General features: G+C 48.3%; 1 protein-coding gene across 4 annotated transcripts in view; it reads right to left on the bottom strand.

The window, feature by feature from the left end:
- The window catches only part of dmxl2 (Dmx-like 2), a 166,324-nt gene that overhangs the window by 35,844 nt on the left and 117,413 nt on the right, over window positions 1-13,067 (bottom strand). For all 4 annotated transcript variants that reach the window (XM_041175389.1, XM_041175390.1, XM_041175391.1 and 1 more), the window contains 2 exons: window positions 12,263-12,464; window positions 9,837-9,954 (listed from right to left, as the gene is read on the bottom strand). In XM_041175389.1, the coding sequence (XP_041031323.1) occupies window positions 9,837-9,954; window positions 12,263-12,464 (320 nt within the window). The remainder of the gene's footprint in view (window positions 1-9,836; window positions 9,955-12,262; window positions 12,465-13,067) is intronic.

Below are 13,067 nucleotides of genomic sequence, written 5' to 3'. Positions count from 1 at the left end.
CAGGCGGAGGCCCCCCCCATCCAACAGACAGACAGACAGAGGACCCCCACCACCACCCCCCCCCCAACACCAGACAGACAGAGGCACTCCCCCTCCCCCCCAAAATCTCCTAATACTGACAAGATTTGAGCAGGACGCCTTGGAGCTGGAGAGGTACCACGCACCTCGGTCAGCTGGCCATAGAGAGGCTGGGGTGTTGGATGAAGATACGAGTGCAGTGCACTTAGGTGAGAGTTTCAGATGGTGCAAACCTTCTTGTGTAGTCTCTTCATTGATGGGCGCCTCAAAACTGGAGTCCCCACTGATCAGTGAAAGATGATGGCACCGTGATGAAAATCTCCATCGGCTCACCAGGGTGCCTGGCATGCACAGTGACAGTGTGATGACTTAAACTACTGACAAGTCATTGCTCTCCCTTAGATTCGCCACCAGGCACTTGTTTGTAGGGCCCCAAATATCCACCCCTGATGCCAGAGGAACTCCCAAGGTTCAACTGCACCTGCGACATTCCTGCTCTCTGAACCAGGCACCAGCACAGAAATTAGCACCTTGGTGGGAATTAGGTCTTCGGCTAGATTGTTGGAGCACAGTGGTGAGGGCACTTCACGCTCGATCCAGAGGTAGAGAGTGCCCAGGGGGCCAGCAGTTAAGAGGACTGCTGGAGACCAAGATGATGTTGAGTCAAAAGCAGATGATGAGATTCTGGAGATGGCCATTAGGTGGTAGACGCTGGACATCCAGCGAGATGTGTGGGACGATCTGGCAGAGATCCATGAGGGCATGCATGCCATGGTCTCTGCTGTACAGGATTCCATGTGGAGCATAAGTACTGGGTTGACCCTCATAGCCGAGCACACTGCCTCCTCTACTGAGAGAGTGGCGGCTCTCACGGAGAGGCAGCTTCAGGGACAGAATCAGGGATCCCTGGGGTTGCGCTCAGACCTGCAAGCCTTCCCCCAATTGATCATTAAGGAGGTTCCAGCTGGGCATTTAGAAGAGCTCAAGGCAATCGGGAAGAGTCAGCATGGTTTTGTGAAAGGAAAAATGTTTAACAATTTATTGGGGTTTTTTTGAAGAAATAACATGCGCGGTGGATAAAGGGGAGCCTGTAGATGTAGAGCTTGTACTGTTCTTGGATTTCCAGAAGGCATTTGGTAAGATGCCACATAAGGTTATTACGGTAAATAAAAGCACATGGTGCAGGGGGTGACATATTAGCATAGGTAGAAGATTGGCTGGCCGATAGAAAGCAGAGTATGCATAAATGGTTCTTTTTCGGATTGGCAGGGTGTGACATGTGGAGGCCCACACAACAGGGGTCTGTGCTGGGGCCTCAACTTTTTACAATTTACATCAATAACTTAGATGAGGGGGGTGAAGGCATGGTAGCTAAATTTGCAGATGACACAAAGATAGGTAAGAGAGTATGTTGTGAAGAGGTTGCAGATGGATATAGATAGGTTGAGTGAGTGGGCAAAGATCTGGCAAATGGAGTTTAATGTGGGAAAACGTGAAGTTGTTCACTTTGGAAGGAAGAACAAAAAAGCAGAATATTACTTAAATGGAGAACGGCTGCATAATTCTGAGGTGCAGAGGGATCTAGGTATTCTAGTACATGAGGCACAAAAGATTAGCATGCAGGTACAGCATGTAATTAGGAAGGCTAATGGAATGCTATCCTTTATTACAAGAGGGATAGAACATAAAAGTAAGGATGTTATGCTTCAGTTATACAGGGCATTGGTGAGACCGCACCTCGAATACAGTGTGCAATTTAGCTCTCCTTATTTAATTGGTGGCAGTTCAGGGGAGGTTTACTAGGCTTATACCTGGGATCAGTAGGTTGTCTTATGAGGAAAGGTTGGACAGACTGGGCTTGTTTCCACTGGAGTTTAGAAGAGTGAGGGGTGATTTGATTGAAGTATACAAGATCCTGAACAGCATTGACAAGGTGGATGTCAAAAGGATGTTTCCTCTTGTGGGTGAGTCTAGAACAAGGGGGCATTGTTTTAAAATTAGGGGTTGCCCTTTTAGGACAGAGATGAGGAGAAAATCTTTCTCTGAGAGTTGGAGACTTTGGAACTCTCTGCCTCTGAAGGCGGTGGAGGCAAGGTCATTGAATGTTTTTAAAGCAGACATACATTGATTTCCATGCCTAACAAGAATCTAAGGTTATCCAGGGTAGATGGGAATATGGAAATCGAAACACAAGATCAGCCATGATCGTATTGAATGGTGCAGCAGGTTTGAGGGGCTGAATGGTCTACTCCTGTTCCTATTTCTTATGTTATGTTCACATAGGCAAAGGCCTCAGGTGGCCAGTGCCAGTGTGGGAGATGGATGAGGCAACCAGTATCCCAGCTAGGTGCCCATCCATCAATGGCAAGCAAGGAAGTCCAGAGCGATCTCATGTCACACATTCGCTGCTTGTCATTTTTGTGGGCTCTTCTCAGGTTGCTCTGCATGACGGCAGCAGCTCCTCCACCCCTCTGCCAGTGACCATGGCATCTGATGACTGGGGAGGTGCCAGCTGTGGCACTGGCTGCTCCCTCCCAGGCAGGGCCAGCATAGGGTCCACTGGCCAGAGGACGACCGCCAAGGTCATCAAGGCCAACAAGAGACCAGAGTCAGCAGGCTGCCTCCAATGCCGCTGCCAGTAAGGGGGGGGCGGGCACCAAGACATAGCACTCGTACACATAAATTTAAGGCAACATGAGTGCAAGAGGTCATGGGTGGTCTTCTGTTCGGTAATGTTTTGCTTACATTTACCAGTGTGGGAATGAACACCAGAGATGGTAATGTTACTTTGGGGACAATTTTTTTCCCCGTCGGGCGGGCCGGTCCGGAGCCAATTAAGGTCCTTCCAGTGTGAGATACACCCGGAAGTGCTCAGCGCTACCTGTGCGGGTTGGGGGAGGAGGAAGAGTCGGGGCAGCTCCGTGCCTCAGGCGGATTAAGTTCAGCTCAAAAGATGTTAAAAATAAAAAAATAAAATTATTCAGGCATGTCCCCTCATGAGATAGTGTCACATGAGCTGGGACATGTTTATGAATTTTAATAAAAATTTTTATTTAGCTTATAAACCTTTGATGAGGTTTCATGAGCAATGTGAAGGCCGCCTGGGCTTAAGGTTGGACGGGCAGTCCTGACAATCACTTTAATTAGTTAATTAATGGCCTTTACAGGCCTTTGACAATTCGGCGGAGGCGCAGCCGACTCTGGTGCGTGCCTGCTGAACTGAAGATCGGAATGATGTGCAATGACCTCGGGATGCACAGCCGACGTCATTTTACGTGTTGGTATGCGGGACCAAACAGAAGATTCTGGCCTTTGTTTTGATTGTGAAATTACATAAATTTTGCTTTTGTCGTAATGGCCTGAGTATGTTTCACCTTTTTTTTGGTGCAGTGTACACTGGTATGTAATGCTGGACATGAGTGGCTCTAAACTTTATTGCACAGGCACTGCAGGGGCTTTGGGTTCAAATGAAAGGGTCATTTCAGACATCCTGGATGGAGGCGGTAGCCCTGGAATGAGGTGGAAGCAGATCTTTGGCAGCCGAGCTGAAGGAACACTGGATCAAGGGGTCCCTGGTGTCCCTGCCTCCCTGAAGGATACAAAAGTCTGCCTCCATACCCTCGGCGTTCTCCTCACTGTGTTCTTCTGACTCACTACTGGATTCATCCTCTGTGCCACACGATCCCCTTCTTCCAGTGGGTCTCTCCCCTTGTCAGTGCCAGATTGTGGAGAGCGCAGCATGCACTCACTATCAGTGACACCCGCTCTGGAGGGTATTGGAGTGCTCCCCCCAAAAGGTGCAGACATCAGAAGCCCTATTGTCCTCTCTATCACCGCCCTTGTGGAGACATAACTCCTTTTATAACATTGCTCTGCCTCTGTTCTTGGGTGGCGGAGAGGTCATAAACCCTGGAAGCTGCACTGGGACACCTGGCCTCCTCTCCCTTCTGCCCCTCTCTTTCTCCTCAGAGGAGGTGCCTCCAGCAGAGAGCACAATTGCCATTACCAGGATCACAGAAGACTGTCTGACACCTGGGAGGGTCACTTGGTCAAAATCCTGCAGGGACCTTGGAAGCACCCATGAGTCCTGAAATGAAGATGTCAAGTTCAAATATGCAACCAGCAGCAAAATATCTCCCAAAATCCTCACCATTCACAATGGCAAAGCTGGTGGCCCTTTTTATCCTGCCCTTGGATGAGTTTTTGAAAAATGTGGGCTGCCCACCTGCCCGTTTTGTCCATGCGCGAAATCGCACAGGCAACGTAACTCGGGATCAATTGGGTTTTAATGGCTTTAAATGGCCTTTTAATTGATGGTGGGCCTAGCTCTGACACCCGCACACACCCACTGGCCTGAAGATTGTATGCATGCAGGATGACATTGGGACACTTGCCCAACATCTTCTCACGCTATTTTACACCTGATTGGGTCGGGCGCGTGCCCGCCACGAGGCATAAAATTCTGCCCGATGAAATAGGCAGACTTATGGCCATGGAAGGGGAGATAGGGGACAATCACATTCAACGTGCACACTTTCCAGCAAGGTTCACTGGATATCCAAAATTATTCTCAGTATGATTTACTTCCACACACTGCAATGCAATTACCTAGCTCCTTATCTAATTCCTAAACAATACAAAGTTGCTAATAGAAATACAAAAAGTTAATTCAGTGAAACCTCTTCCATAAGCAAAAGTTAATAAATATGGGTGCAAAAACGCTTGGTTCAAGTTAATAGCGGGCAGGATTTTCCCGTAGGTGTATGGGGGCAGGCCCCGCATGTCCGTGAGTAAAACGACGTGCGGTGATGCACGACATCACTGCGTGCCATCATGATATTTCGCTGGGCAGGTGCGTAATGATAACCAATGCAATCTTCTGGTCTGTGCACGGGCACAAGGGGCAGGCGGGTAGGGCTCATTTGTATTAACCTCATCCGTGGGTGGGATAAGAGGGCTCACTGTGGTTGCGAGCGTGCACAGTCAAGTATTGATTTTTCAAAGTTTTTGAAACTAGCCTGTGTGATCTGCAGTACTTCAAAACGCATTCCAGCTGCTTTTTCTGGACACTTAACCTTCACGTTAAGCCCTCTGCAGTGAGTTAATCCTTTCTGGGCCTTCAGGTTTCAGGGAGCCTGCCCTTAGCCTGGAAATGGGAGCTGAACTGTCCACTGGAGGCACTTCCTCTGAGGAGGAAGGGAGGGCTAGAAGTGGGATGAGGCCAGGAGTTCAGCCTCCTGGGGAGCCATCTTTGGGAGGACAGGCGCAAGGGGCGCAGGGTTAAGAGGTTGTCCATGGTGGAAGGGGCCGCAGAAGACGCCACTATCTTGTTGCCAGGGCATACAGGCGGCGAAGCAGCTACCTCAATATGTCTGAGGTGCAGTGCCGAAGGAGGCTCCGTCTGTCAAGGGAGACGGTTAACTATATCTGTCAGATGATTGGGCCTGAGATCTCCGTTAACTGTGTGGGTGGACACCCCATGCCAGTGGCTCTGAAGGTCACAGCTGTCCTCAACTTCTATGCCTCTGGCTCCTTCCAGCGGTTAGGGGGTGATCTTTGCGGTGTCTCCCAATCAGCTGTCCACGCTTGTGTCAAGCAGGTTACAGACACTCTATTCAGGCGTGCATTGACCTTCATCCACTTCCACTGGGACCAGGCAAGTCAGGCACAGCGAACCAGAGGCTTCGTGGCCATTGCTGGCTTCTCTCATGTCCAGGGTGCTATAGACTGTACACATGTGGCCATAAAGGTGCCAGCAGGTGAGCCCAGTGCATTCGTCAACAGGAAGGGCTTCCACTCCATGAACGTTCAGATAGTGTGAGATCACAGGATGCTGATTTTATAAGTCTGTGCAGGGTACCCAGGCAGCTCCCACGACACCTACATCCTCAGACACTCCCAGGTGCCCCAGGGCTCTTCAGTGCTCCAGACCGGCAGGATGGTTGGCTGGTGGGTGACAAGGGCTATCCCCTCAGAAGGTGGCTCATGATGCCTCTCCACCATCCAACAACAGAAGCTGAGCAGCAGTACAATGGGTGCCATGCCTCCACAAGGGCTGTGGTGGTAGATATACCCATCGGTCTTCTCAAGATGCGCTTCTGATGCCTGGACTGCTCAGTGGGCACACTCTAGTGCCCCCCAGGCTGTGTCTCAGTGATAGTGGCTGCATGCTGCGCTCTCCACAATCTTGCGTTGGACAGGGGGGACGCAGTGGATGATAAAGGCATCGGCGCAGTGGCTGCGACTGCACAAGATGAGTCCAGCAGTGAGTCTGAGGATGAGCATGCACAGGGAAATGCTGAGGGGGTAGACGCTGACCCGGGCATACTCCAGGGAGGCAGAGGCACCTGGGAGGCTTTAATCCAACGAACCTTCAGCTAGCACAGCACAGATGGGCCACCAGGACAAGCCTGGACTGTAGGTTCGATACTTGACACTTGAGTGCAAAATCTGCCAGGTTAGGAACAGTCACTAAGGGCCTTGTTAATAAAGCTGAATGTCCAACAAAGCACTCATTACAGGTTTGGAAACCATACACATGCAGAAGAGGCACCCTCAGCCTTGGTGACATATCTGAATTTAATATGTCAAGCAAATCAACTTATTCCAAAAAAAAGGACCTCATCCCGGGCCAACACAATAGCACCAATGAAAAACTGTGGTGTGCCTAAGGTGTCTTATGTTTTTGTTTCCGGGTGCCAAGTCTTGGTGCTGCCCTATCGCTCGGAGTGGCATCTGAGCCAGCCTGCTGACTCTGCTGTCCTGTTGGCCTCGATGACCTTGGCGGTCGTCCTCAGTGCTGGCACCGCCTAGGAGGAAGCTGCCAGTTCCACACCTGGCATCTCCCCAGTCGTCACAGCCTCACCAGATGGTACGGTCACTGGGAGAGGGGCAGAGGAGCGGCCGCCCTCATCCGGAGTGCCCTGAGGAGGTACCTGCAGAGACAACAGACAGCTGCTGTGCCGATGTGAAATTGCTTCAGACCTCTCTGCTCACCTGGATGGATGGGCACCGAGCTGGGAAAGTTAATGCTCAAACCATCTCCCACACTGGCAATGACCAGCTGAGGTTAATGCCAATATGAGGGCTTGCTGGTCAGAGCGCATCCCCAAGAGGCCCTGATGGGTCTTCTGGAGTAGCCTCTCCATAAGAGTCGCCACTGTCTCCATGGAGGACGTATGGCACTTGGACATGTGGTTCACTGTTTCAGCAATCGTCCGGGTAGACTCCTCCACCATGGAGACCAAACCAAGCATAGCCTCATGTATCTCCCCCAGATGCTCCTGCATATCCGGCCGCATTTCCTGCACCTGCTGCGTCGCGGACGACTCCAGAGGCACAGCATCAGGCACCGACTGAGCATGTGCCTGGTCACCTGCAGCTCTCCGACTGCTTGCACTCTTCTGTCTCTGCCAGCTCCTCCAGCCATTCAGAAGTGCCCTCACCACTGTGCCTTGGGACACTAGCGGATGTTTGAATTCCCAGCGAGTATCTGCTCGCAGAAATGGTGTGATGCTGGTGAGACTTCAGGCCCCTCAGGTATGAGAGGGGGCCTCTGTTGCTCCTCCTCCCGGCCCTGCTCCGATGATGCTGAAAGGAAGAACAAGGACAGTGGATCAGTTAACGTGGAGACAATGACAAAGTGCATCTCTGACCCCCGGATCATTATGCGCTCATCCTTTCATAACCAATGGTCAAGCCATGTTGCAAAATTAAATCAATTAACATTCAGCAGTGCTTAGCTGTTGGGAGAACAATGCTGACCTCACTGTTGGGCATAAATACTTGGTCTTGGCACCCCAGCCTCACCGACACCAGTGGACCTTGGCGCATCCAAATCCAGGGCCTCCGGTCCAAAGCGGCTAAGAATAGCGATCTGTGCCTGGCCGCCACCAGTCCTCACATGCTCTGCCATGTTATGAGCATTCTCCTCCTGAAAATGAGAGGGGAGCATTGATTAGTGCAAACTGCACATGGACTCAATTCACGCACGGCCCACCTCAACCAGAGTGGGACATATCAGGGCTCCAGTGCCTCCTCACCCTGCTGCTGCCAAACACTCTCAAAAAGACGCTAGGCCTGCTCCCCACCCGCCCACCCCCTACCCAGCACCCCCTCTCTGGACACATGCTGCCTACATCACATTAGCACCACGGTATATCCTTCCATAGCAAGGAGGCGCAAGCATGTGGAGCGCAGAGGGCAGCAGATGGTTCGTTGCCACACCACCTTGAAGCTCCCCTCCCAGCATCTCATCACCCTGACTTGGACATGTCCTGGAGTTCAAACAAGAACCTGGGTGCACCTCCTCCAGGTTGCCCCAAACCAGTCATGTGGGACTCACTAACATATGCTGCAGGGGCAAAACACATTTCATTACCCTCTCAGACTGACCTCAACATGGGCAGTATCTGCTTGCCCACCCAGCAAAGGACAAATGCTGTCAATGATTCAATGCAGTCACTACACTCAGACTTGGGGGGGTGGGCAGAAGGGTAAGCCGACCTGCTGGGTTACATGATCAATGCCACCATGGTACTCACCCTACCAGAAAGCAACAAGTCGTTGAAGCACTTGTGAGACTGGATCCAGGTGCGCTGCACTACATCACGGGAACTCACCACCTCCTCCCAGGGATGTTTCATCATGTAGGGGGGCCTCCTCCTCTTCCCATCCTGGGGAATCAGCACCTCCTGCCGTGCCGCCACCTCCTCGAAGAGGGCTGCAAGGCAGTCATCCGAAAAACGGAGGGCACATTGGCCCTCCGCCCTAGCCTGCTCTGCTGCCTTACCCTCCAGCTTGGCCTGCTCTGCTGGCCTACCCTCTGAACTGGACTGCTCACCAGAAGCCCTCTGGTGAGCCCTTCCACTTGCCGTTGTGAGCAGCCTTGCAAAGGCTGCCAGCGCTTTATATAAGCAGGCCGCTGGGTCGCCAATGGACCCACGGACAATGCATTCCCGCCATCGCCCACCCACTCCCGCTATCCTTGGGAGTTGCGCATTACACTAGGCGGGCTTTAATTAGCCCGCCCACGTTAAATGGCGGTGCGGACCCAGTCACTAAACAAATGTTTATAGTAACTGAATATCTATGCCCTTTCTGGTTTCAAGTGTGACATAGTTAAATAAGTTAAAAACTTTGTGTTGTAAATAGACATTGAAAGCCCTGATTTCATTGTTAGAATAAGATCTTGGCAATTTTAACTCCTGTTCAGAGGATACATGAGGCAGCTGGGGGAGGTGGGAATGCAGGTTCAGGAGTTGATCAGGGTCAGAAGAAGTTTGGGCGGAGGGGGCGGGGTGGGGGCATGTTCTTCGTGGCCCACAAGGAAATCATAAAAAAAATACAAAATACTGTAATCCCTGCACATCTTGGGGATTGCTTGACTTGCACAATCCAAAGTAAAGCTTGCAATGGTGTTCTAATTGCATTATAAGATCCAATATTTCAATATTAATGAGATCTCTCCCATCTGCCGATATTGCCAAAAGCTCAGCAGCTGAAATGGTGGCAGCTGGGGGCATGTCAGAAATGCAGCCAGAAGCTCCTGACCATCATTTTAACCAACCCTTTGTCCCATTCCCACCAAATGGACAGGCTTAAAATCAAGCATGCCAGTTCTAGACATTATATTATAGTTAATACTAAATTGTTTGCTTTGACTGAATTAATACAAGTTGACACATCATCATTCGCATCATTTGTGTTAAGCTTTAAACAGTCATACCAATTATGTATCAGATCTTTAAGCCTAAAATACTAATTCCAGATATAAAATTTTTAAAAAGGCAAGAACTTTTGTCTTTATCCCCATTTACCTCACTTTGCTTTCTTTTCTTTGTGAATATAAATCTTATGAATGTGTCTTGCAGAATTTCTTGTTTGACCAAGAAATGCCACAGCCTTTTAACAGGAAAGGTGGAATAATGTCTTGACCTGAAATAAAATAAAAAGTGTTTTTTTGTACATATAACCATAACTAAGCCAATAAATTCTCAATCTAATTTTAGTGAAAAATGTTATTTACCTCCTGCTACCAGTAAGTTTATTTTATCTGGAATTTCATATTGAGAAGTGAATTGCAAGGTAGCTGACTAAACATTTCATGTAAACGCATCACTAGGATCACTGCATTAAGCTTCAAACAATCAGGACCAGGAACCCCGTCTTATTTTCCCTTCCCTAACACAGGATGCTCAGCCCAATTGGAGCACCCCTACAACAATCAGGCTGAGGTCATCTAACTCAGCACAGTCCACGGTTAAACTTGGTGTTTGCTGGCTTACGTGGCTCTGACGTGCATTGAATAAACTCACTGAGCCAATTGGGATTCACTATTGTAATGTTTGAAGCATTATTTAATGTAGATTTCATATTACATAACACTCAAGTTAACAAATAAGGAAAGTGGTTTGGCATCTTTTGGTGGATAAGTCATTAAAATGGCCTGCTCAGTGTTAGCAGGTGCTGAAGGAATCAAATAAAATGCTGGGTTTTATAGCTAAAGGTGTCATTCATAATTCTAAGCAGATAACGCTGAAACTGCATCTGACCTTGGTAATATTGCACCTGTAGTTTCACTTCGGCCTCCATATTTCAGAAAAGATATAGGATTATTAGAAGGCCAGAGAATTATAACGATAATTCCTGAGCTGAGAGCATTGAATTATGAGGAAGGATCATTCTCCCTGGGACAGACTTTGGATACTTGTTAGATAAGTAAGATTTTCATGCATATGGAGAATTTGGATCCAGCAAATTAAATGCAGATTTTAACTAGAACTGCCCTTGGGGTGATAGAGTTGTCTCAATGATAACAGGCTGAGTAAATTGGGTTTATATTCTGTGGAGTTTAGAAGAATGAGATGATCTCATTGAAACATGCAAGATAACAAGTGGCTTGACAGGTTTGATACTGAGACAATGTTTCCCCTGACTGGGGACTGTAGAACAAGGGGACACAGTTTCAGAATAAGTGGCCGATCGTTTAGGGCCGAGAGGAGGAGAAGCTTCTTCAATCAAAGGGTTGTGCAGCTTTGGAATTCGCCACCCCAGAGGGCTATGGATGCACCATTATTAAACATATTTAAGGCTGAAACAGACAGATTTTTGGTGTCTCAGGGAATGGCCGGGGCGGGGGGGGGGGGGGGGTGTTGGGGAACAGATGGGAAAGTGGAGTAAAAGCCCACGATCACACTGAAAGCCAGAGCAGGCTCTATGGCCTGTAGGGTTTTCTCCTCCTTTGATTTCTTGTGTTGTGACCTCGAGAGAGGACTACTTTTCTATTTCTTTAGCTAACCATCTGTTGTTCAATTCTTCTGATCAGCGTTGGAACCACTGCATCAGATGCTGATCAAACAGAAAACTGCGCACTTATCGGTTTAAATAAAAAATGCCAAACTTCCAATGTAGCATGCAGAAAAATCCCCTCAACACAGGAATCCATGCAAAGACCTGCAAAGAGGATCAGTGCAGAAGACACACCCCCTTTTACGGCACTAGCTGCTGTATTCTGATCAATGTTTAAAAGTCCAGTCTTTTAATGAATGAGTGTGGGTCAATGAATAGATGAGTGGACGAGTGAATGGGTAGGTAGGCGGGATGGGTAGTCGGATGGGGGGATAGTTGGGGGGGCGGCGGGGGGAGGGGGGGGTTGGTGGTGGTGGTGTTAGTTGGGTCCGGTAGTCAGGTCTTTGAGGTGCAGTCGGGTCGGATCGGTAGTCGGGGGAAGTCGGTGTCAAGGGCTAGTCAGGTGGTTGGATTTGGGAGGGGGGGGCGGTGGTTGATTGTGCAGTTACCCAAGTGTTAGACCAGGTTTTAATCTGTCTAACATTTTCTGGGTTAACTATCCAGGTAATTCCCGTGGATCTGTCCGAAGTTATGGAGGCTCCTGACCAGCAGGGGAATTGCCCTTTGGAAGCTTAGACCTCCTGGGCAATTCCCGCATATGTCTGCGCTTTAGGACTTCCGCAGAGTCCAAACATGCAGCTTCTGTCATATGTCTGGTCTCCCACGATCTGGAGACTGGAAGATTTGGGTCTATGATGAAACAGTTTTCAGCAATTATTTGATATCTTGTGACCTTTGTTTCTTTTTCAAAGGATTTAGGGCAATAAAATTTAACTCTCAAATAACACGCCTATTTTCAAAATACATACTGATGATACAGGTAATCAGAGCTAGCAAAATACTTATTTGGCCTTCTCAAAAACTCCTCTGTTATCTTTTCTGTTTGCTCCCTTACTTGAATGGAGTGTTTTCTGGTTCAAGCATTGCTTTGTGCCGCAGAATGGCTGGTCCACCAGATGCAGAGAAATCACTAGGGTAGGTGTTAATATAGTTTGGCGGTGGACCTTCAAACTGTTCCATTTTTGCCTGAAGTAATTGTTGCCAGTTTTCTAAGGTCTTAATAACAGCATTACCCAATGGTGAAGTCACTGGGAGATCTGTGAACAGAGAAAGACAGTTATTCTGAAGAACATAAAATTGAAAGTCGCTTTTTAAAATTGTATTCACTTCTAATGTAAACCTCAGTCTAACAATATTTTGCTTTTCAAAATGAAGGAGAATACTGTCAGGGTGAAGAAACCTAACTTTATTACTCCTAATTTTTGAATGTGGTTTGACTTTTTGTTAAGCGGTTTAATTTACACTTTGTAAAATTACGTTTTTATTGTCAAAGCAATTAACTGTTGCATACCTCTTTTAATTTTGCACCTTTTATAAATTTCTTGAGTAAATGCAGAGAATTTCACCATAGCATTTCAACAGGGAGGGTGAAAGAAAGGAGAGACCCGGGAGTGTTTGTGCACAGGTCTTTGAAGGTAAAGGGCAGATTAACAAAGCAGTTAGTCAAGCATGTGAGGTTCCTGGACATTATAAATAGAACCAGGGAGATGTGCTAAACCTTTATAAAACACCAGTTCCACCCCAGCTGAAGTATTGTGTCCAATTCTGGGCACACTTTAGGAAGGACATAAAGACTTTGAGTAAAGGTACAGAAGAAATTTATTAGAACGGTTTCAGGGATAAGGGATTATAGTTGTGTG

The sequence above is a fragment of the Carcharodon carcharias genome, chromosome 26 (genome assembly GCF_017639515.1).
Source record: "Carcharodon carcharias isolate sCarCar2 chromosome 26, sCarCar2.pri, whole genome shotgun sequence".
NCBI lineage: Eukaryota > Metazoa > Chordata > Chondrichthyes > Lamniformes > Lamnidae > Carcharodon > Carcharodon carcharias.
This window is presented reverse-complemented; position numbering and strand designations above follow the sequence as displayed.